Source organism: Astatotilapia calliptera, chromosome 2, assembly GCF_900246225.1.
Source record: "Astatotilapia calliptera chromosome 2, fAstCal1.2, whole genome shotgun sequence".
In the NCBI taxonomy this organism is placed as follows: domain Eukaryota; kingdom Metazoa; phylum Chordata; class Actinopteri; order Cichliformes; family Cichlidae; genus Astatotilapia; species Astatotilapia calliptera.
The window spans coordinates 33,338,761-33,362,980 of NC_039303.1; the positions used below are offsets into that span (position 1 = coordinate 33,338,761).

At 39.4% G+C, this 24,220-nt stretch overlaps 3 protein-coding genes across 6 annotated transcripts; 1 reads left to right on the forward strand and 2 right to left on the reverse strand.

The window, feature by feature from the left end:
* Positions 1–478: 478 nt before the first annotated feature.
* yif1a (Yip1 interacting factor homolog A (S. cerevisiae)) lies at positions 479–8,130 on the reverse strand. 3 transcript variants are annotated; one of them, XM_026144144.1, is made up of 9 exons: positions 7,952–8,130; positions 7,521–7,572; positions 5,125–5,369; positions 4,065–4,169; positions 2,581–2,659; positions 2,424–2,481; positions 2,180–2,335; positions 1,937–2,030; positions 479–756 (listed from the first exon to the last, which is right to left on the reverse strand). In XM_026144144.1, exons 2-9 carry the CDS (start codon positions 7,549–7,551, stop codon positions 598–600), a joined length of 927 nt encoding a protein of 308 aa, XP_025999929.1. In that variant the 5' UTR covers positions 7,552–7,572; positions 7,952–8,130; the 3' UTR covers positions 479–597. The 3 variants fall into 3 exon arrangements, with proteins under 3 accessions (XP_025999929.1, XP_025999921.1, XP_025999937.1); XM_026144136.1 differs by having other exon boundaries at positions 7,948–8,128; XM_026144152.1 differs by lacking the exon at positions 7,952–8,130 and adding an exon at positions 7,738–7,867.
* A 6,359-nt stretch (positions 8,131–14,489) lies between these two features.
* fosl1a (FOS like 1, AP-1 transcription factor subunit a) lies at positions 14,490–18,110 on the forward strand. 2 transcript variants are annotated; one of them, XM_026144177.1, is made up of 5 exons: positions 14,492–14,701; positions 14,772–15,151; positions 15,474–15,731; positions 16,611–16,718; positions 16,829–18,110. In XM_026144177.1, exons 2-5 carry the CDS (start codon positions 15,038–15,040, stop codon positions 17,381–17,383), a joined length of 1,035 nt encoding a protein of 344 aa, XP_025999962.1. In that variant the 5' UTR covers positions 14,492–14,701; positions 14,772–15,037; the 3' UTR covers positions 17,384–18,110. The 2 variants fall into 2 exon arrangements, with proteins under 2 accessions (XP_025999973.1, XP_025999962.1); XM_026144188.1 differs by having other exon boundaries at positions 14,490–15,151; positions 15,477–15,731.
* Positions 18,111–19,582: 1,472 nt separating this feature from the next.
* Positions 19,583–22,084, reverse strand: ccdc85b (coiled-coil domain containing 85B). The gene has a single exon (XM_026144202.1). It carries the CDS (start codon positions 21,333–21,335, stop codon positions 20,733–20,735), a length of 603 nt encoding a protein of 200 aa, XP_025999987.1. The 5' UTR covers positions 21,336–22,084; the 3' UTR covers positions 19,583–20,732.
* Positions 22,085–24,220: the final 2,136 nt, after the last annotated feature.

Genomic DNA, 24,220 nt, shown 5'->3' on the forward strand with positions numbered 1-24,220 from the left:
AATGAATTCTAAATGTAGGCTATTACACCTTACATTGCCATTTATACTGTTAAGACCTGAAGCAAAAAGCAAAAAGAAGCAGTCTGAATTCAGTACACAAAGCTAAATATATTTATTTTTTCTAGAAAAATCCAAACATTGTCGTGCTTTGTCAAATGTAGATAAATAAAATAGAGGATTCAGAAGAAAGGGAGATAATGCAGCAGCATTACCGTTGAAACAAAATATGTTACTGGAATCATGTGTGCAACGTCAATACTGAAAAGCATGTTGCGAGCCTTCATACAAAAGTAGATCTGAACCATATCGGTTCTGATCAAGCAAATCTCTCAGTGAAAGCCCTTTTGTTCAAGGTTAGGTGGCAAAAAATAAGCGTCTGTCAGAGTTCTGTACAGTTACGGTGGATGAGACAATTTCCGTTTCACACTTTCTTGTTAAATCAACAACAAGCTCAGTGCACGCTGCACTCAACACCATCTATGTATGCTTTGAGTTTAATGACAAAAGAGCGTATAAAGGCAGGTATACAAACACTCACAACCACATTTTTTTTGGGGTCCACTACTCCTGGACTATAGGCTATTGAACACCTCACAGTCACCTGACCAAGTGAGAGGTTAACCAGTAAATAATGATTGGTTGAAAGAGCGCAGATGCAACAGTGATATAAAGACGGAGCTGAGGTTTGGCATTTGATCCCATTCCCATAGAGTCCGAGGACAGCGAGGGGAGGATCTTCATTTTCAGAGAGCGAACCTGTGGAAGAAGGAAAATCTTTAGAAGTACATAGATTGAAAGCAGATTCAGTCTGTGTCTAACAGCACGTCAAAGACAATACTTACCAATGTGTGATAGCAGCTTTAACCTTTATGCAAACTGATAGTATCTTTAATGAGTTTCTGCTGACTAATTCTCTGCATCAGCTGTTCCCATACTTTAAGTCTTTGCTACTACTATTACTCATTCAACTTTTGACATGAGTAGGGAATGACATGCAGCAAAAGGTCCCGGATTAGACTTGAAGGCGGCCTGCTGTATTGAGCCTTGCAGCATGCAGTCACCTGCTCAACTCAATAAGGCTAAACTGGCACCAGCTATTATTAATTCAAATATCAATACAGACCCAGAGCTTTAAAATCAGTGTGCCACTAAAGTAAACACCCCATCACATGATAAACTGGAAAAACAACAAATATCTGAAAAATGTATGGATGTGTACGCATTCTGCATGAATGTAAATGTTGGTTACTAATCTGCTTTTTCTTGCCTTTTTTGGGTATTGTTTCTTTTTTTCCATTAATTGTAGTTTTAGTGAGTTAAATGATAAAAACATAACTTTGAAAATATTTTTTAAAAGGGGCATGATTCGTTACCATTTATCATTCTCTTTTTAAAAGTGTGAGAAAAAGAAGCTACTCCTTCTACATAGCTGGTTTCTTATTCACAGCGGTCACCATAGCGGGTAAGCACTGCATGTTTAATTTGGCAGTTTTTATGCCGGATGCCCTTCCTGATGCAACCCAATGGGATTTTTGTCTCCTCCTGGGATTGAACCGGGGCTCTTCTGCTTGTTAGGCAGTCCGCCTGGAATTTTATTCAGCCCACTGCACGGCTTTGCAAAAAGAGAAAACGGCAGGGGAGCGCACAAAATTTGAACTTTGTACTGTCTTTTGTGCCTAAGTATCGGTGAAGTAAGAGACAATTAAATAACACAGGAAAAAGGAACAAGAAATAAAATAAGGGCATTTTTTTTCTTTAAAAAAAAAAAAAAGATTATCAGACAATAGATGTAGCAGTGTGACTCACTTTACAGTCTGGGCCAGGAAATCAATTAAACACAACTCATTTAGACTGACGAAATGTAAATACTCCAGTGCATCAAACTTATAAACTTTAGATTTGAAGAATGCCGTCAATACAGACTGAAAATACTCACAATGAAGAACATGAGCGCAAAGGAGGACCAGGCAAGCGCCACAAAATAGCCATCACTGCCAAACAGCAAGCCACACAACACTGTGAAGATCATCCTGGACGAAGACATAAACAGACACATTCCCTCAGTAAATTCAGCATGATTTATTTAAAAACAATACATGACTGGAAGAAGCTTTCGCAAATAATTTCTAAATAATAAAGAATCATTTTGCAAATATATGTGCATCTGTGATTTATTTACCCAACATATTTGTATCCACTGTAGGCGATGAGATCAAAGGTGGAGAGGTCGGTGTGTACTGTCAGCAGATATAAACTCAGCAACATCACCAAGACCTCGATGATGACCCACACGAGGGCAGTGCTGGCACACAGGCCGAGGACCTCTGGACTGAACCTGCACACAAAGTCAACATTTGGCTTATCTCACATACACCGATTCTCTGTGAGTCATAAAACAAATGAGTGGAAGAAAGATTAGTCACCTTTTTTGAATGCCAAGAGCCATTCCAGCAAGTAAAATGTAGGTGATAAAAGCCATCGCTAAAAGATTTGAATAACAAAAAAACAAACACTTAATATGTTACACAAACATCCCAAAACATTATGCCTGGAATGATTTTGTGTGTACATGAAACTGACTTGGTATGTAAAGGTCTGATGCATTCACATCCTGTCTTGGAGTCAGTGGAGTGTCGCGATGATAACGAACTTCCCAATCCTGCCAAGAAACACAAATACAAAACACAAATACGACATGAATCACCCCCAGAGAAGAAAAAAAATTTAGGTCCAAGTCAGCTTGTTTTAATTACAAGGAAAGCAGAGCACTGCAGCTTTTTAAAATTGACAATCGAGCAGTAGTAGGCCAGTTTTAGCTCAGCATTTGCAGCAGCAGGATGATGTCCAAAGTGAACTTTAATCCACTGTTAACCACAGACATTAAAAAGTAGAGACAATACACTCAAAGACTCCTGAATGGAAATTTTTATGGGAATGCCTTAACCTCAAAAGCCAAATCTTTTGGTTTATAACAGCCAAATTGAGACACCTTTGTGTTGTTGCAGTGAAACACCTCCCCAAAAGGTTCTAACTGTGCAAGAGACTTCTATTCTTTATCATAGTAAAGACTTCTAATCTACTGATTTATGCACATGAATAGCGTTTTCCCACCCTTGCATTTGTGCTCTTAAATACCTTTTTCATCTGTCCAGTTTCACATGTACTGACTCCTGCCCATATTTGCATTGGATGGACTGATGGAGTGCATCATTTTGCCTCTCTAAACAAAAAGTTCATTTCCAGCAATAGACATGATGGCATTTTATGTTTCCTTAGGATTATTTTTAGCACATTCTTAATTCAAAATGACGATTTATGTTTAGGATTATAAACGATTCAATTAGGTTTGTTCATGGACAACAACTTGGTTAGGTTCATAAAAAGCTCTGGGTTCAAATACAGTGGTTGCCATATCTTTTAAAACTTTTTGTGGTTGTCAGGGTGACACATAAAAGCTGATATACGTATTGAAGACACAAGCTTCTTACCAAAATATAGCAATTTCAATTCATGTTGACCATTGTGAAAAACAAACAGATGTGTGTCTGTGAACACAAACAAATGGAATTGCCAGTCTGTGTACATATGTTTTTAGAGGGTACTCTATATGGAATAACCTGAAAATGAGCTACAGTTCTTGTGTCTCGGGTGTTGGATGTTTGTGAGACTCAAAGCAGTGGTGTCCCATTTTGTCCCTATTGTTGATTTTGAGCAGCTTATAATCACTACATAGCAGTTAACTGTAAATACAATGTGATCCTGGTCTTTTAAGGAACATCTGCATCCTGCATAGGCTGCATATTATCAAGGCACATATTGTTTGGAGTGGTGTCACATTTACAATCTGAGTAAGTTACACTGTGCAGGAACTGAATGAGCTCAGTGTGTCTTTATACCCAAACAAGTAGTCAGAGCATAATAATGTTCAAAAATGAAGCTGCAGAAGTGATAAAGTGTCTGATGTGTGTTTCAAAACATATCAGAGAAAATTATCATGCAGTCTTAAGTTTGATAAATGTCATGTAGTCTCCCTTATGTTGACTCTGAGAAGGCTCAGAGCTTACCTGATGTGTATAAGGGAACATGAGGATCATAAGTTTCTTCAGTACATATCTGGTGTCGACAGCAAAGAAGTATTTCAGCTTGTTCACAGACATGAATCTGCTGATCTGAAAGCCAGAGGAAATGCAAATATTAACAAAAACAGACATGAAAGGCTGCCAAAACTAATAAATACAGTGGAGTCATAATCATTTTTACAAGAGGTTGTTCCTTTTCTCAGCATTATGCATCATTCTGGCATGTTGTGCATTAAAGCTGCCAAACCAGTAAAACAACATCTTCATTATTGATATGCTGCATGTTTTTAAATTGCTCTTTCCCCCCAAATTGTTAAGACAATCATCAACTCTTATTTAATATTAAAAAGCAGAGCAGAAAATAGTGTAGTTGATGGAAAACATGTCATTTAAAATGGCAACCCCAACACATTACAGTTTCAACCGTGAAATGGCTTTGGATATGACTAACACCAGAATGTTTCAGAGTACAGGAGAGTAGCTGGAAAGCAGGACACATTACCCCTGTGTCAACAAAAATAACTCATCTCTGTGCTCGTGTGGGTTGGTGGGAAATACATTATGAACTTATGAACAACAGCAGGGACACTTTAGGGAACAAATAAACAAAACAGAACAAAAATAACCATCTACACAGGAGAGTGCATTAGTTCTGTCCCTGCTGAAAACAAAAGTGCTGTATTTAAGATACTCTAGTCCTACTTAGAACCAATATCCTAAAAGATCCCAGACGTTGGGAGGTTACTGTGTTATAGATGCCAAAACACTGAACACAACCTATACCAGAAGAGCTTAAATAAAGTACAGTAATTGAATAAAATTAAATAAAATATGGCAAAACAAATAACTCAGCAGAGGTACAAAAGACAGAAGATCAAATTAATAAATAGCAAAAAAATAAAAACTACAGAGAAAAATGTGTGGCAGCTTTAAAGCTGGACCATTTACCAGTCCAGATCTTGATCTTAATTACGAGTCCCTCTTCCATTCAGTCACATTTGGTGCTACGTATCAAGTCTCAAACGGCCCCAAATAGGAGACTCACCTCTTTGTTTACCATATCCTTCCCCTGGTTGGCTAAGGAGGAGCCGTACATCATCGCAGCATTGGCCATAGGGTCAGCAAAGAGGTTGTTCATCCCACCACCTCCTTGCATGTCATTTGAGGGTCCTCCCATATTGTACCCAGAAGTGTAATACCCCTGACTGTTCATTGCAGGAGCTGCTGAGCTAGTGTCTTCAAACAGGACGGAGTCACCTGCGGTGGGGGCTGCACGAGCTCTCGGCTTAGCTGTGGAAAAATGGACACAGGAGGGTAAACGGAGAGTATGACAACATTAATATTTAACTGACTGAAACATTCAGGCATGCCACTTATTAACCACTGACAGTGAAATCCACTATAATATGTTAATGAGATCACAATTTAGTACTTCTCAAAGCAAGAGAGGCATTTTAGTGGAGGGCAAGATAACACGTGATTAAATAATAAGAAAAGATATCCTTTCCTCATTTAAAAAAAAGAGGATTGTTTTACAACAGCCAAAACATTAAAACACAACCTATAAGAAAATAGCTTAAAATAAGAAGGGCTTAATAAAATAAAAAGTGGCAAAAAACAGCCCAATAAGATAAAAATTAGAGTCAAATTTAATAGAAAGAATGGAAATGAAATACAGTAAAAGAGTATCTAAATATAACAAGGAGCTTAATAAGCGAAAATCTATAAAAAAAAAATACAAGTGCCTGTTTAAAATATTAATATTAATTTCCCAGTGACCCTCAAAGTCCTCCAATATTTACACCTAGTTAGTAGTAAAGTACACAAGAGGAATTGGGAACATCTTTTCCCTAAGCAACATTAAAGAACAAGCCAAAAGCACTTCTGGGCATGACACCTTTAGTTGTTTTTTTATTTTTTGCTTTGTGTTAAACTCCACTAGTATCCAACCTAGATCCACAACCTCATTAGACATTTTCACACAATCCAAAAAATGTCCTTTCTGTATATTGTTAAGATCCTCTGCTCTTTTTCAGAAGGAAGTGTTTTTCTAAGTAGTAATTAACTTCCCACAACAAATGACGCACTTAGGCTGAGGCCCATTGACATGCCTGAAGCCTGACAGGTAGAGACAGGTAAGTCTTTCAGTAATTTTCAATGTCTTGAGTTGGTTTTGTGTGGTTATGCCCACACAACAAATTGATCCTTTTTGCTTTACCCGACATTTGACGTACACTAATAAACATAAATGTCCTTCATTACTTTTTCTGCAGCTCCAGTAATAATGATTTGTTGATGCAAATCTCCTGAGATACAGCAGGATTGCTTCAAGTCCCACCAGTGTTCCTCATCATTTTTCAATAGAAAATCCCACCTACAGCAATTTCCTGTTTTGGGTTTAATTTGCCTTGCATGATACTCTTACGTCAAAGCAATTATACCAGCCATTTTGTTAGGTACATCTGTTCAACTGCTCGTTAACTGAAATATTTAATCAGTTTATCAAGTAGCAGAAACTAAGAACATTTAGGCAGGTACACATGGTCAAGAAAACCTGTTAAAGTTCAAATTAGCAGAAGAATGAGGAAGAAGGGGGATTTAAGTGACTTTGACCATGTCATGGCTGTTTGTGTCAGTTGGGCTCATCTGGCTATTTCAGAAGCTGCTTATGTCTAGGGTTGACAAAGAATGGTCTGAAAAAAGGGTAAATATCCAGTTAGCAGCAATTGTCTGGGTGAAATTGCTTTGTTGATGTCAGACATGACTGGCCGAATGGCTTCATGCTGAAAGGAAGGCAACAGTAACTCAAAACACCACTTACCAAGATAAACAACCCTCCATCTATAGGTGCACAATAAGATGTGCTATTCTCATGGTAGTATCTGAATATAGTGTAAATAAAATGAACCATGGCTCCATCCTATATTGTATTAATGGTTCATGCTGGTGGTGATGATATTTTCTGAGTACACTTTGGGCTCCTTGGTGCCAACTCAACATTGTTTAAAGTAAGCATTGTTCCTGACCATAGCCATCTTTTTACAAACAGAGTGTCCTGGACGTGCACTCAACAAATCTGCACTAACTGTGTGGTGATATCATATCAACATGGAGAAAACTCTGTGAGGACCATTTCCAGCACCTTGTTTAATCTGTGCCACGCAGAATTGAGCCAGTTCAGCCAGCAAACTGCACTAGCAAAGCAGACCTAAAAAAAACAGTGGCTGGTGAGTGTATACGGTAATCGTATGTAGCACTATGCGATCATATAACAGTTATAACCTACATCAAGACACGTAAGTGTACCAAATAAACTGGCATGTTTGATTACGTGACAGCAACCAGCTGAGTTTGGTGAACCCTGTGTGACCAGAAAAAAACAGGAAGTGAGGATATTTGAGAAAATTTTGCAAATACAACAATACATGGTGATTCACTTACTTTCTCGGTACCCATGATGTGGCAAGTCCATTGTAACACTCGCTGACGTTAGCTTGAAATAAAGACAATGACACGTTAGCAACAGTTCTGCTTACTTAGCATTAAATCTCTGTGCATTACGCTAACGTTAATGCTGACATTGGGTTAACACCCTAAATGTTACAAGGGACTAGCGTTTCTCTAACACCTGCTAGGTACGCTGCTAACACATACTTACTGTTGCTTCCACTTAATGTTAACCAGCTGCTACCTAGCCAAACTAGCTAAGTTAACATCATCCTCTTTTTAGCTCAAACTAGGCAGAACAAGGGAGCCGATATAAGAAGCTCTAGCAGTAGCGTTAAACATGTCCAAATAGTCTGTCTGGTCTGGGGGAAAATATATTGTTTCAATTTTTAAAGAAAATTGTGAGGATAAGAGCACTTACCTACACAGCTAACGTTGGTAGCTAGCTACGTGGCTATCAGAGACTGTAGATCCCACCCATCCACTGCGGTTGGTGGACCTCAGTGTGCCTGCGTGGCAGAAACGGTGTAAGTACAAGGCAGAGTACACAACACAGCACACAGTTCATAATAGGAGTAGTTGAGTGTTTCTTTTCCTTATGTTGAGTTACTTTCAGGAAGCAACAACTTAAAAATCGGAATAATGCAAAATAGCTAGCAAACGGAACGTGCAGTGGAGTAAAAAGTACAATACTGTGCAAAAGTCTTGAGCCATCCGTCCTTACACACACACACACACACAGTGTTGTTCAAGTTACTTGAAAAAAGTAAATAGTTACTAATTACCGATTGCTTCTCCAAAAAGTAATCCCGTTACTGATTACTAATTTTCAAAGGTAATTAGTTTCTTAGTTACTTTTTAAAAACATGATACACAAGCTGAATACGTAATAAAGCAGTAGACCTTTCAGCCCAATTCTATTTTTATGCATAATCCATCATATAAAATTGAATCAAATGGAAAGCCTCTTTTTGTTTTATTAGTTTTAACCTTTTAATTTTGAACACATTAAGCAAAAAATAGATTATATGCAACTGTCTTTGTCTTGAAATTTTTTTTTAACATTTAAACCTATTTTCTGCATGTTTTGTGTTTACACTCGCTCTTTCAAATAGATGCAAGCAAAACACAGCAAAATAAATAAATACAATCATAGATGCAGCGGCACTAAGTCCTGTCGCTCTTAAATCTATTTTGACCCCTTTAACTTTTTATGGAATCAAACTCAAAGTAATGTAAGTATGTCCACACTTTAACCGCTGCATGGTCGTACTCTCTCCCGCACTCCATATCATCTATTGTTTATCTACACACGTCTGTTGCTACCACTGACGTTGCACGCGCTTACGTCATTGTCACGAGGCCCTCTCATCGCGACGGTTTAGTAAGGCAGTAACGCAGCGTGGTTACGGGAAAGTAACAGTAATCTAATGACTTTTTTTGCAATAGTAATCCCTTACATTACTCGTTACGTGAAAAAAGTAATTGGATTACGTGTTACTGCCCAACTCTGATCTTGAGTCCAGAACCGCTGAACTAAATCTATGAAAATATATTCCAAATATATCACAGTTTGGCAGGCGTAAAACAATTTTTTGCACCAGCAAAGTGATTCCCAAAAAACTATTAGCTGAAAATGTGTCATATCTCTGCATGGTGTGCAGTGCCGTCCTTAAAATAATCTGAGGAAACTGGAGTGGAGGACAAAAGAAGAAGCAAAATAAATAAATAAATAAATATCTAGAGTAGATGAACAGTATCCAAAAGTAATGTCTTTGAGAAATAGAAAATAAAATCCAGCGAAGACCTGATACAGGACCTGAGAGATACATTTTCAGTTGAGTCATCACCAAAGCAAATGGTCTCAGTCAAAGGGTGGCTGTTAGGAGGAAATGAAACAGAGAGAAAAAGCTGAAATATGCCTAATTATACAAGAACTGGACTGAAAATTGGTACGAGCATTTCCTATGGAGTTCTGGATCCAAATCAGAACTCAGCATTATTGAAGCCGTTTGGGATCATCTTGATAGAGAAAAGAACAAAAGTCAACCGATATCTAAAGTAGAGCTTTGAATTTCCTTCAAGAAGCTGCGTTGAAGAATATAGGTTGTCATACAAAATATTGACTTTCAAGCTCATTAGATTTGTACAAACTCTATTTTTGCCTTTTATTCTGTAATTCCATCTATGTTTTTGGTGTTGAAAATAAATCGCTGCACCTATTTTATACTTTCCTAACAAAATATGATAAAATAAGGGGTGACTTAAGACCTTTGCATGATTAAATGGAAATGCAAAGAAAACCACACTCAAAACTACACATGCTGGTACAGGATGAACGAAAGAGACTGGGTAACTAAGGGAGAAACTGTATCACCCACTTTCTATTTGCATTTAATCTCATCACTTTTCCTCTGAAAGCCAAATAAAATTTTTCCATCAAAATATGTGATACTAATGACTTAATGGATTGCCAGCCACCTACACATTTGTATTCATTTGAAGATGTATTCACTTTTGTCCTGCTATCTGTTGAAATAGTGTAATAAACACAATTCAGCATAAATAAACCAAGTAAAGGGTTAACCTAATTCATCAGGGTTTATTAGGCCAGGTATTTTTATGTGTTTAGAAAATGTTGGTTGTATTTGTTTCATCTACGCTTCAGTAAGAGATATGCAAATTAGGTAAAACTATCAAATCCCAATTCATGGAGATATTAAATGCAAATAGCCTGAAATATTTTTTAAATAAATAAATAAACACTAGCCTATATAATGTGTTTAATGTACCCCAGAGCCGCCTTTCCAAGACATATTTGTTATTAACAATTATTTCAATTCAGAATGTTACCAAGCCTGGTATATTCACTGAAGAAGCCACTGACTACTATGACTAAAATGTATGTACAGGTATTTGTTATACTTCATTTCTGATGTGTCAGATGTGGTTGTTTGGTTGTTGGGAATTTTTGGAGCAGTTTCAATAGCATCACTGCTATAAACTGAGTCATTGCTTCATGGCTATTAGTTACTCACTTATTAAGATGATCTCATTAAATGCAAGCCAAACATTTGTTGGGGTTTTTCAAATTGCACTTGGGCTGATATTAAGAAAACTGTGATTCATTGTATTTTAGATTCTTCAAAGTTATTTGTTTTTAACTTTTAGTCTAACAGCTGCTGCTAACAAAATATGTGCGTTACTTTTTCTGTTAGCCTTGCTCCTTTTTTACAACCCACTTTGATCCTAAGTGGGCTGCATCACTAAAACTATCACTTAATAACCTCTTTTCTTTTTCAAAAATAACTCCAAATCATTCATCATCGAGAGGTTTGAACATGAATTATTTGAACCATTTGCTTAAGGACAAAATACAATGTAAAGTCCCAAATTTTAAGCCTTCCTCATCTGCAGTTTTCTCATTTTCTAAAAACACTAAGTGGCCTACTTTAGATCCCTTGGCAGGCCAGAGGTTTGATACTCTTCACCCAAAACTAGGCGCATCAAACTACTTAGTTCCTGGGCAGCATGTAGCCTAATTTGATCCTAAATGGGTTTGATCTCCTAATTCGCTTAAAAAAAAACCCAAATAAACTCCAAATTGTTTGTCTTACTTTTTGTGCAAAAAGGTTTAAGTGTATCATGAATTTCTAATAAACTGTTGAGTCATAGAAAATGGAAAATGAACAGAATGAAATGTCTTCATCTAATCTCAGTTACATGACAGGAACTCTTCTGTCATGTAATCCATTCCTAAGGACATAAAAACAAAAGTACAAAAGCCCTCCTTCTGTTCCAGGGCAGCATAACTGGGTTAAGGAGTTAGATATTTTTCCACTTGGATCAGCTGCACCAACATACTTTTATTTTCACTAACAGATTTTTTTTTTTGCCAGTAGTCCTTAATCTTTTAATAGTTAATTATATTTGCTACATAGCCATCCATTTCATACCGCTTATCAGCTTTCTTACCACTTACTTTGTACTTTAAATATTAATCTTTTGATTTTCTATTTAAAATTTCAGGCTTACAACACAGAAAAAAAGAATATTCCTAACTATTTTCACAGCAAGAAATTTGCATTAGTGTTATATTTATATCCACTCACATCTTTATTTGAGACCTGAGACAGTGGCTGGCACTGTCAATACTGTCCTGGCACACGCATGGCACGATTACTGTAAGATAATCTGCTTCATACTGCGTGATCATAAATTAAATGGGTGTGAAATGCAACATCTTTTAAATCAAATAAATTGAAGTTGCATGACAGTAGCGTTATACTTTGTGAAGCACGTATGTGGGATGTGTGTGTGGGTGGGTGGGTGTGGATATTGTTTTTTTTCAGGATGAGTAAATTGAAATGGAATCTACACTTCCCCCCTCTCCCCTCTTGCCCCTAACTTTTAGAGGGGAAAAGTTGAGTAAAACTGAAACCAACAGGCTTCACTCACACTAAGAATAAAAAATGTTACATCAAAGCACTACTTCCATTCTTTACACTGATGTTTATCTATTTCATAAATAAACCAGACTTGTCTTGATAAAATAACAAAAAACAAACAAACAAAACAAACAGCTTCCAGCTGATGAATGAAGGTGTAATCAGCCAGAAAAAAGAAGTTCAGACAAGTTGTGGCATGTCCCAGCAGAGTTACTGCAGGTGTGTCATCACTGCATTCCTGAAGCTTTAGTCATGACGCTCACGTTTATCCTACTGTCCCATATGACACCATAAACAGTGATTTCTGTCTTTATTATTACAGGGTGTAGTTTCAAAAATCTGAAACATTACGCTCATTGAAATGTGTCATTGAGCAACAGGTATTGAATCTGTAAAATGTCTGGCTGTTTCAGCTTTTGTTCACAGACTGTTGGTAAAATGAAATTTGAATCCAAACTTCAATGTTCAGTGTCTTTCTCTCACTCTTTTCTCTTGGCCACAGAAACACACGCATACTTTTTCTTTTTTCTCCCCAAAACACACCTTTTCAAGTAGACAGCTATCTGTCTTTGTAATTAACCTCGAAAAATACTGATCCTGGAGCAAGCACTGGTAATATGAGAAACTGATGCAACAGTCAGCAGCCGGGAACTCTGTCCCCAGGGACTGCAAGGTCAGCAGCTGCTGGGACATGCTACGTTTACCAGCTCTACACCATGTATTTCTTTTTAAAATCTTTACTAGCTAGAGATCGACATAGACTTTATTTGATCGCACACTGGAGAAGTTCATTTGTGACAGCAGTACAAGGGCCAGGAAGAAAAAGTAAATTAATTGAAAGTGAATAATTTTTTTCAAATTTGTGCATAAAATGGGGGCTGTAACAGTCTGCTGCTAAAGGAGCTGCTCAGGGCATCCACAGTGCCATGCGATGCAGGGGGAGGGTAACTTGGCTAACGTCCTCCTCTTACCAACCTCCTCTAAGGCATCTAGGAGACTGTCCAGACCCTCTATGCCAGTCTGTTAAGCTGTTTCCTACTATATTATCCTTTTAAGTAAAAAAACAGAAGTTCAAATGTGTGGTGAAGTAAGTAAGCAAGCAGTTTTTTGCCGTTTGACTGACTCATATCCACAAGCATGCATGCACACTGATGTGGTTAGAAAAGTGAGAGTGGCAGCCAAAAAAGTGCCGCCAACTAACCCCATAGGATACATGACACATTTCAAATATATTTATATATAAGATATAAAAATGTGTTTCACTTATCAGAAAATTTATAGCTTACAGTTGTGTGTTATTAAGATGACAGCAGTAGGGTTTACCCCTGTTGTGTAAAGGTTTCTGTCATAGAGTTTTTGTTTTGTTGTTGTTAGGGTTATTTTTTAGGTAGCATCCTTAAACTGTTACTGAATATGCTTAAATTATGTTCAAATAACTTCTAGAAACTTGTCTAATTTATCTTCAAGGATATTGAAGGATTTCAGTTGAAAAATGTGCTGTTTGAATCCCCATGAGGTGTAAGAACTCAGTTTATACAAGTGGAAATAGAGTAGTACATAACATATAAAAACAAAAAAAAACATCAACCAAAAAAGTGTAAAATCAAGTTAAATTATCTTAAACAAAAGGAATCTGAGAGATCATTACAGAAAAAATAAAGTGCAAGTATTAATTTACATTGAGTTTAATGATAAAACAGTTTTATTAATCTCCTGTTCCACCACATCCCAAAGGTGCTCTATTGGATTCAGATCTGCTGACTGGGGAAACCATTTGAATACAGTGAACTCATGTTCAGAAGAATAGTTTGTGGTGATTTGAGCTTTGTGACGAGGTGCATTATTCTGCTTGAAGAAGCCATCAGAAGATGAGTACGCTGGTCAGGGATGGGATGGACTTGGTCAGCAACAACACTCACTACTATACTGTGGTGTTTATATGATGTTCAGTTAGAAAATATCACCCACATCATTACACCAGTATCAGTAGCAGCAGGCTGGACTGATTTAATCCACCTATCCGTTAGTGTTCTCCTGGTTGTCCATGTCACTGGGTCAGCAGTCTAAGCAGAGATGCCTAGACCTCTCCACAGCCACCTCTAGCTCTTCTGGGGGAACAGTGAGGTGTTCCCAAGCCCATGGGAACATGGAACAAGACATGATTTCCTAGCCCAAGAAAATTACCAAGAGGTATACAAGAACCACCTGCTCCTTAGCCTATCTCTAATGGAGATAAGGCGGGGAGTTATGTCACACTGATACTTTTAGTCACTGTTTCATGTTTGTTTCTAAACAGAAATGTCTTAAACTTTCCATAATCCCTGGAAATAGAGGTGCACATCAATAAAAATAGATCAGTGTTTTTTTTAAGTGTGAAAAAACAGATTGCTCAGGGTTTCTCACTGAGCAATCTGTTTGCGTGTGTGTGTTTTTTTCAAACTTCAACCCTTAACTGGTTACCCTTGTACTGATAACATGTACAAATTTCACTGCAGTATAAACAAAGAGTCTCCGTGCTTTGGCTTTCAGTTATAAAGTGTACCCAGTGCTTTAAGCCTCCTCCAGATAAGAGAAATCACTACAGCGCCAGTTTCAGAGCACGAGGTGTGGGCTGTCTTTGAGAGGAATCCCTGTACTAGTCTCTGGAGGAAACTCTCACCAAATATGGTAAATGACGTCACGACACGTGGAGAATTTCGTGAGAGGTTCCAGACAACACTATTTCCCGTAAGTACAGAGGGGCGTGGTGTGCATATACTGCTGCTTAAAGAGTTTACAACCTCACGATCATTCCCAGACTTCCGATCCTGGATGTACGACTGAGGACTACCGTGAGCGCTGAAAGTTGTTTTCGAAGGTTTTTGGACGACTGGGGAAAAAACAAGGAGATATTTCTTTCCTCGCTCCCCCTTGAAGACTTCTTTGGACTCTACCGAATACGCAAGTCGGTGGGCTTGCCCCCTATTTGAATTAAAACACAAGACTCAACCACTTAGTTTCGTGAGAACGGAAGACTATATAGCCACAGCTGGATTCAGTTTTCTTTTCATTGAGAAAGAGAGGATGTATCGAAACTTTGGGAGTCAAGAAAGAGGCAACCCACCGTACACAGGCACCTCTGGGACAAACCCTGCTTCCCTTGGAAACACCAGCACTTCAGCCACACATCAGGAGCAGGTAGGTGTGCTGTCACTGACTGAACTGGGTAAAAGGTTAGGGGTCAAATAAGAACAATACGGTTAAAGTTTTGAGAAATAACTAAAAATGTTCTAGCTAACATTAAGGAATACAAATTTAAAGCTGTTAAATCATCACACTGTAATTTAGTTTAGTTGTACAAGTAATAGATAAAAAATAATAATATTTATAATAATGGTTATATAATAGTTACGCAATAATATTAGTTTACACTTTTAATCCTGCACTTGTTACTTATCGTGAATATTTCATTATATAAAATCTTCTTCTTTCAAACTGTTTATTTTTCTTTTTTCCCTAGAAGTTTACAATGGCAGGGGCCAGTCAGATTATCCCCAGCCTCAATGCCATCACAAGCAACCAGGACCTCCAGTGGCTGGTCCAGCCCTCTCTCATGCATCCACCAGGCCCTTCGCGATCACCAGTACCTCCTTACCCAGTCCACCCAGGGGCGAGGCCACTGGTTCCACCACCTTCCCAGTCTCACCTTCTCAGGACAGGGGTCATAAGAACTTCTGCAAACAGCCCATCTTCAACAAGGCGCAGGAATGATGAACATGTAAGCACATAGCTCACAAATGATTGTGGGTTTTTTGTTTTTCCACTAAGAAACAAGTGAATGAGCCCTCTTGGAAGTTGCATTCTCCCTCGAGGGAATGTGGTGTGGATGCTGAGGTGTGGAGTGTGGCTCAATCACTTTTGTGTAATCAGTGCGTAATGTCCTGTAATTCTCTGTGACACAATAGTGCCACTTCCTCTAGATGTATGGAGAAATAGGAAGAAAATCTAAAGATATGTTTTTTAAATCTTTTTCTCAGCACTGGAGTTAAACACACACTGTTGTATTCTCCTTTGTTTTTTTACTGAGTTTTTGTTGACAGTAAAATTAACAGGTGATTATCAGTTTTTTCTTACTATAGAAACATCACTCCATTCAAAGTAACTTTACATTTGACTTCCAACACACAGTATAATTCTGTACGTTTCCCCAGGCACGCTTTGGCACACATCCTCGTCATAAAGTTGTAAATTCATTGAACAGGAAGTGGACTGTCATGTGACTCATAGGGGCAAGTCATGTTCTGTGACTCACACCTGAGTCACTTTAGGGGTCTGAGCGTGACTCATCACCCCGAAAGGGCGGGAAATGTTGGATTAACTGCAATTATTCAGTAGAATGTTGGATGAAGTCAGAATTCGGGTGTTACAAAGGCACAAAAGCCCAGACGCTTTTCAACCCTGCAGCTGCCATGGCTGTGATGAGTCAGTGTGCACACATGGTGGGAGTATTTCACCTGTGTCATGCTGCCTGTGGTGGAATTTCACTGTGCATGTGATGTTTTGAAATTAGCTGTTTGCCTAAAACAAGCCGGATTAATCCAGTTCAGGAGTTTAGGCCGCCTTCATGTTTTGTAGTAATTTTTCTTCTCCTCTTCAGTTATCTCAGGAAGAAGTCGAAAGGCGCAGAGTAAGAAGGGAGAGGAATAAACTGGCAGCAGCAAAGTGTCGCAATCGGAGACGGGAGCTGACAGATTCCCTGCAAACTGTGAGTGATCTTTAATATAATAGTATATGTAATATGTAATATGTTAATATGTAAGGTGTTGGTCTCAGTCAGGCATGAATGAATCAAACTCTGTCTTTCTCCTGCTGTAGGAGACAGACATGCTGGAGGATGAAAAGTCCCGCTTGCAGAAGGAAATAGCTGAACTACAAAAGGAGAAAGAGAAGCTTGAACTGGTCTTGGAAGCTCACCGACCCATTTGCAAAATAGAGGACTCTGATTCGGATTCTGACTCAGGTCCATCCATTTCCTCTTTGGCAGCCATCAAACTAGAGCCAGCGGACTCCTGCAGTCCTGGACCCTCAATCAAACCACCCATAAAGCTGGAGAAGCCCAGACCAAGGATAACTATCCCCACAAAGCCTGTAACATCAACCGCCTCTGCTGTTGCTACTGAATCAGAGTCACTCCACACCCCAGTTCTCTCCACGCCCTCTATCATGTCCTTCACAGCTGGCACAGTTTTCACCTACCCCTCTGCCTCTTTAGACACCAGTGCCTCCAGCACATCCCACGTTACATCACACCAGGGAAGTGTCCAGCAGTCTCAGGCCCCACAGCCCTGTGGGATAGCTCATCGCCGCAGCAGCAGCAGTGGTGACCAGTCGGATCACTCCCTGCACTCACCAACCATCCTCTCACTGTAATCGACGGCCCTGCCTTCCTGGCAATACACTAAGTTTGATTTCAGCGCAGTCACAGTGCAGGATGTCAAGGAAATGTGATGGAAGTGAAAACGACGGCTCTTATCATTTCGAAACGAGCAACGTGCAGCTGCTCGATTTCTTTAGAAAGTTGATGCTTTTCTTAGATAATATGCAAATCTGTGGCATTATTAGAAGACGAATGTTACACTTTTTTTAGTTTTTATAAGAATATAAAGTCTTTATATTTCTAATTTTCAGAGTTATAAAATAAGAATGAGTGTGTTTGAGGTTTATTGCGAAAGCACTGCATGCAGACTATATTCTCTAATTATACAAACGTTGTACACATAACTGTGATAACTCCATTTAATCATATATTATTAGATATAATACATTATAATGTTCCCTTTGATGAGTTACTATATTGTTACAGTGTGTTGTGAAAGTCCTCAAAAAGGGAAACGGAGTGCTTAAACTAACAGGTCCATATTTATGCGTGGACCCTTTCAGAACCCTAATATTATCTTTATACAAATTACTGACCACTAAGGCTGGGCCATAGGAGTTATTATAAATGATATAATCACATATTTATTATGGAGAATATAATATATTTTTTGGTACTGTTTATGTTTTCTGTTAAAATGAACTGTTTGGAGGGCAGTGCCTTAAATTTGTCTTTGTTTGAAAAAAACCAGATAATAAAGAACAAAGGTGTGTGCAAAGAGAAATGGTGTACAGTTATTGGCAAAATAAGCAAGAGACTGTGACTGAAAATCATCTGAAAAACAGCAGATTACTCAGAATCGATTGTCTGGATCATTCGAAATGTGTGAAAGAGATTCAGAAATGTAAATGAGACGTGACAACGCGACTGAAATGAGGATTCGATTCATTGATCAGTTGCCTGATTGAAGTTTAATGTTCTAGTAATTTCTTTTTAATTGAGCAGTAATGCTGAATATTCTCCAGGCGCAGCAGTGGTGGAGTCAGACAGTTTTATACACTTTTTTTTTTTAACTTAGACTGGGATGAAACACAAATTGATGGAAAGTTGTCTTTAGGTCAAAACTAAAATTTTTGAGTTGCTTCTTTCCACCATCAACATTTTTCTGCCATCCGAAGACAAAATTTTGGTTTATCTCAAAATATCAACTCAAATTTTTTGGTAATAACACAGCATTTTTACTTATAGATGAAAAAATTGTTCATTTATTTATTATTTTTTAAGTGGCAGAAATAGGTTTTCACACATGTAGACATGTACACTGTGAAGACTCGTATACAGTCACATTTTAAATCATTTTAAAAGAAATATGCAATGGTTGTTAATTTAATTATTTTTTAACTGTTGATAAACATTAATTGATTGTTAAGATTATACCCAGCTGTGTCTGATTACTTCTTAACTCCTATGATTATGTGCGAAGAACCCCCCAATAAGCTTCATTATTGGTTCTGGGGGCAGTGCCACCCCAGACCCCTGCCTGGCTCCGCCCCTGGACTGCAGCTTCTCCAGGTTTCTGTGGTCTTTGATCTTAACATCTTCAGACTGTTGATCAGAAAAAATCCAATACTTTGAAGACATTACCCTTTGACTCTGGGTGTTAAGGCCATACTTCATATCAGTTAATTGAGAAAATACCTGACACAGTAATAAATACAGAATTAATCATTAGTGGCAGCGAGTAAGAGAGTTTGATTACTGCACCATGCGCTGACAAACTCTGCTGGCCACTCTCTGACCCTCCACTCTCAACACTGTGGCCTCTGTTACCCTAAAATGAAGTGAATCTCTTGCTAATACATACACGGCTCAGAGAGCATTGAATTGCTAAAATGGGATGAGCGAGGCAGAGAGGCGGAGATGGAACAAGAGTCAGATTGAGAGCTGGAGAGCACGAGGGAGAAAAAATCTGTATGTACGCTGCTGTCAAAGGACGTCTGTGCATCAGTAAGTGGGTAAAAGCATCACCCCCCTCCACCCCCATCAGCTCTCCAGACTGTGCAAATAGGGCTCCAAAAATAAAACTGATGAATATCCATAACGTCAGTCAGTGTGGCATGAAGGCAGCATCAATCAAGCGCAGTTGGTTCAGACACGAAGGTCAGAACAAATGCAGAAATCAATTTGTCGTGTGTGTCATGTTAAATGCATGTTTTCTGCAAGGCAAATACACAAAGAAAGGTCAGAACAGCCCCGAGTGTCATAGCCACTGTATTTAAAGCTTTTCAGTGCACTACGAGCATAGCCCACCAATAAACAGCTAACAACAAAATAAACCTCTTGTAATCCAGGTGCTATGGTTTAAACTGAAACTGGTTAGTAAAGCTAGTTAATACAGACAAATCAAGATTAAAGAAGGGCTGAAGTTAAGTTTGCTCCTAATGTTACAGATTAAATACAAAGCATGAGTTACAGAAGAAGAAGCTAACAAATCTTATGATAATTCAGCAACAACTTCATTTAAAAAAAACAAAGACAAGAAGAAAAAAAAAGAATTTAAACAGCTCGGCTTAAACAGAATAAAAATCAACCAAAACTTGTAGACCTTCCAGTTTGATACAAAGAGTTTTCCAGTTGAATTTTAAAAATAGTGACAGAACTTATTTTTCAGTTCAGCTCTGCGTGAGGTCCAACAACATCTACCATGCCTGATCCAAAGTGAGTGTGTAGGTCTGCACGTGTTACATTATTCTCAGCAGCCCCACCCCTCAGGAAACCTAAAGGGCCTTCACGTCAGGCTGCTTCACAGGCTTTGTTACAAATGGTGACAATCATCATGCACACATGGCACTCCAATCCTGTCCTGAGGAAGCGAGAGTGCATAAAATATTACACATCATTAGCAAAAAAAGCAATTATCAAATAGTTTCCTTTGTTTCAGTGCTATTGGAATTCAGAGGACTAAATATGGCTCGAAACTGGATTGAAATGAATCTTTAGATCTGTGTTTTCAAGATCCAAGATAACGCTGTCCAGTGCAATTGAGAAAAAGGCTTCTACCAGTGTAGGCTAATCCAGTGCATGAGATAAATTTATATATGTGACCCACTTTTTTGGTCCCATTTTTTCTCAACAACAGACCACTGAAAAAGGAGAATTTTCAGGAGAATCTTTAGAAAAAACACTGTAAAATTTAGACATGTTATCATCTGGCAAACATCTAATAAATGTCTTTGTAAAGTCCTGAAATGTGGAAAGAGTCTCAAGTCTAGTGGCACACAAATCTTTGCAGCATTCAGAAAGCCCTAATGCTTTTTTTTTTAATCCTCCAGATTAATTTGTACTATCTGACAGAGCACCTTTGTCTCCCTCCAGTCCTCAGCTGCTGACACACACCTGCCATCAGTCATCAGGTGAGCACACCAGGTGAAGCTGGTCTGGGCTTCCCACGCTGCCTGTGCTTGAGCTCCCATCTCCCAGGTCCCGGGCCACCATGCAGGGCAGATTCAGCTCGGTGGAACCTCCTGGACTGGAGTCACTCCTGCTCACACACTCCTCTTCCAGGACCAGGCACAGCTCCTTCAGGTCCAGATTCTCCTTCACCAGCCCGTCCTGCATGCGCTCCAGGTCAGCGAGCTTTTTCAAGTACCCGCCCAGGTCCTCCCGCATCACTTTGGCTGCGTGATGCCCGAACAGCTGCCATTCCCGGGCCAGCTTCTTCACTTTGAGCCGGTCGTCGTCTAGGAAGCAGCACAGGTCCCGCAGCTCCGTGTTCTCCTCCTGCAGGCGCTGATTGATGACTTTCAGTTCCCTGATTTCGAGGAGGTGTCCCTGCAGCTGTTTATTTACCTCTTTGATAAGCCGACCGCGCTGGATCAGAGCCGATATTTTCTCTGACTCCTCTTTACGCAACCGGCTCACCAGCTCCTCTTTGGAGCACGCCAGCAAGTCCTCGTCCGACATCTTTGACAGTTCTCTGTTTATTATCTCACCTTCGCTACCCATTTTTTCTTCTTTCAGTAAAAAACGACACCTATGGGTACCTGAGAATCTATTAAAAGCGCTGAGATGTGGCTATATTTAATGCTCAACACATGCATCCGCTGTAATCCAGATGTAATGTATTTGATCACCGGAGGTAAAATCAAGGCAGAAACATGTGGTGTCTTTATTTAGATTGTCTTTATCTCCAAGGCTGTGACTTCAGTCCCTTTTTGTGCTGTTCTCCGTGGATAACGCCTTAATGAGGTCGTGTGTGAAAAACGCACCGCAAGCCCCTATTAATGTCAATCTGTCATCCTCTCAGCAGCAGGCTGCTTTCTCCAAAGGCCTCCGGGAGCACAGCAGCCCTTATTTCTCCTCCCCGCGCAGTTTTTTTTTTTGAAGGCAACAGCCGCTCCGTGGGCTTTTCTGGACAAAGGCCCGGTGAGTCCACGGAGGCTTGACCAAGCACACCCTGCAGATGTTGTGATTTCTACACCGCTGGCATCGTCTCATCGGGCTGTGCTTGTCTCGCCTCAGCTGAATGAACTCCGGTGGCTGCAGGAGTCCGCACGGCGCAGCAGCTTTACCCCCCTTTTTCTTTAAAAAAGATTCATTGTTTAGATAAAAAAATAAATAACAAACAAAGCTCACCGCTCAAAATATGTACATCATCATCTGTGCTCATCCTCCGGAGATGGACTGTTACCACAACAATGTCCGCCTCCGCCACTTTCACGGCTGTGACTCCGCTAAGCAGCGAGCTGCGTGTGAAGCTGGAGCTCTGACGGAGACCAGTACAAGCAGCCTTCAAAATAAAAGCTTCAGATTGTTGTTTTTAAGAAAAGAACTGTCACAAATGTTGCTTTGAGAGCACCGCTGAACTAGATTATATATTTGTAACGAGTGACGCCTTTTAGTTTTGGTCGCGTTTTAGTGAAGCCGCGATGCTCAGCAGAGATGCTTTTATTTTGTAGAGGTTTTAAAGGAAACTTTACTGCTTTATCAGGATTTGTAACTTGGCAAATTTCCTTAGATAAGCTAGTAATCAGAACTGTTTGTGGTTTTCTCTGATGTTCGCAGTGTGGCAATTCCACATTGCGTTATTTGAGCCTGTTTTGTAGCCGTAAATGGCAACATTTAATAATCTAAAGCTCTGTGGTTCATCTAATTCCACTCTAAATAACGAGATTTGACATGGAAGATCCTCTCTCCACGCGCTCCCTCAAAGAGGAACGTGTGCGCCCCCATTTGGATTCAAACCCATTTTTTTAATTTCTTTATTTTATTGTATTTTTCTTTTCTTTTTTCTTATCCTTTTCATGCTATGAAACCAAAACAAGTTGGAAATGTATGAAGGAAATTGATAGGAAAAGCCTGTGTAAACCCACTTCCTTCGGTTTTTCCTGTTCATTAGAATGATCTCATCCTCAAAAACCAGATACATGTCTATGACAGTGGAGTGCATGAGTGACTCCTGGTTGTACTTGTTACTTTTCAAAGAACATTGGCGGAAAGTGTGACTGCAGACCCTTTTTTTCCATGGGTTTATGCTGAGGCATTCAGCCACATCCTTCCGCCCTCTGTCCCACCTCCATTGTTTCACTGAGGCCACAACAATGTAGGGTGTTAACCGCGCAAGGGGGATCTGGGGATGGAATCAGGGTGTCATGTGAGGTTAGAAATGAGAGTGTTGATGCGCAGCAGGAGAGTCGACAAAAAAGGCGTGTTTGGCTGATTCGTTTTCACCCTCCCGTGTTGTGATTTTTCTTTTTTGAAGGACACATGCAGAAACACAGAAAGGGAGGGCGAGGAGAGGGATTTACGGGGATTTATTTAGATTAATCGTCAGAGGAAAAGAGCAGATTGTGTAAACGCAGGCAGCAAGCAAAGCGCACAGCACTGTGGGGCCCGGTGCTCACAAAGAAGCCTATCTGTGATCTGACACATTTTATAATAACTTAGGGAACAAATGATCAACAATAGGGTACTGTGTGGCTGCCAGGCGCAGTGCTGTAATTTGAGTCTTCACATAATCGTTCATTATCTTTCGGATTTTCTTTTCTGGTCACTGAAGTCTTTCTTTCTTTATATGAATGTTACCTGTTGAGTTACTGTAGGGTAATTCACCTCTAATCCACCCCTTGGATGGTCAATCAAAGTAGACGTTGGCTTAGAAGAGAGGCCAAACATTGAAGAAATAAAAGAAAACTGCTGATCCTGAAGGCCATTTGTCAAGCTTTCAATGATAATGATTTTCTATGTATCTAAACACTCTAATATCACAGAAGTTACCGTTTTGTCTGCACTAACATTACCTATTATTACGTATTCACTTGTCAGAGCCACACCTTAAAAGCACACGATCAGCTCCTAAAAAACTACAGATGAATGGTGTGTTATTCATATTGGTAATCCTCAGGGGCGTCTCATAGTTGTGTCACATGCTGCCCACAGTCATGTGAGACGTCTGCAGTAACTGTTAATGGGAAAAAGAGCAAGACCCCCCCCCCCCCCCACACACCGAGAAAACTGATGTTTAAGCCAATGAAAGATAATTGAAAAAGAAAAAAAACACGGGAAGGGCTGTGCTATATGTAGATATAGCAAAATCCTGCAAAAATAAATAAATAAAATAGAATCACCATAATCTAGAGAGTTGGTGATGGACTTCACAAGGAAGAGCACGTCTGTTATACGACCCGTTTCTATCCTGTGACGGGGTGTTTATGTGGTGGAAGAGTACCAGTACCTGGGTGTCCACGTCTACAACAGGCTGAACTGGAAGACCAACACAGAGGCTGTAAACAAAAAGGCGTGCCGGGCTCCTGAGAAAGGAGATATCCTTCAATATGTGCAGCAAAAGTATTCTCTTTCAGTCATTTGTGGCCACTGTATGATCTTCCGGG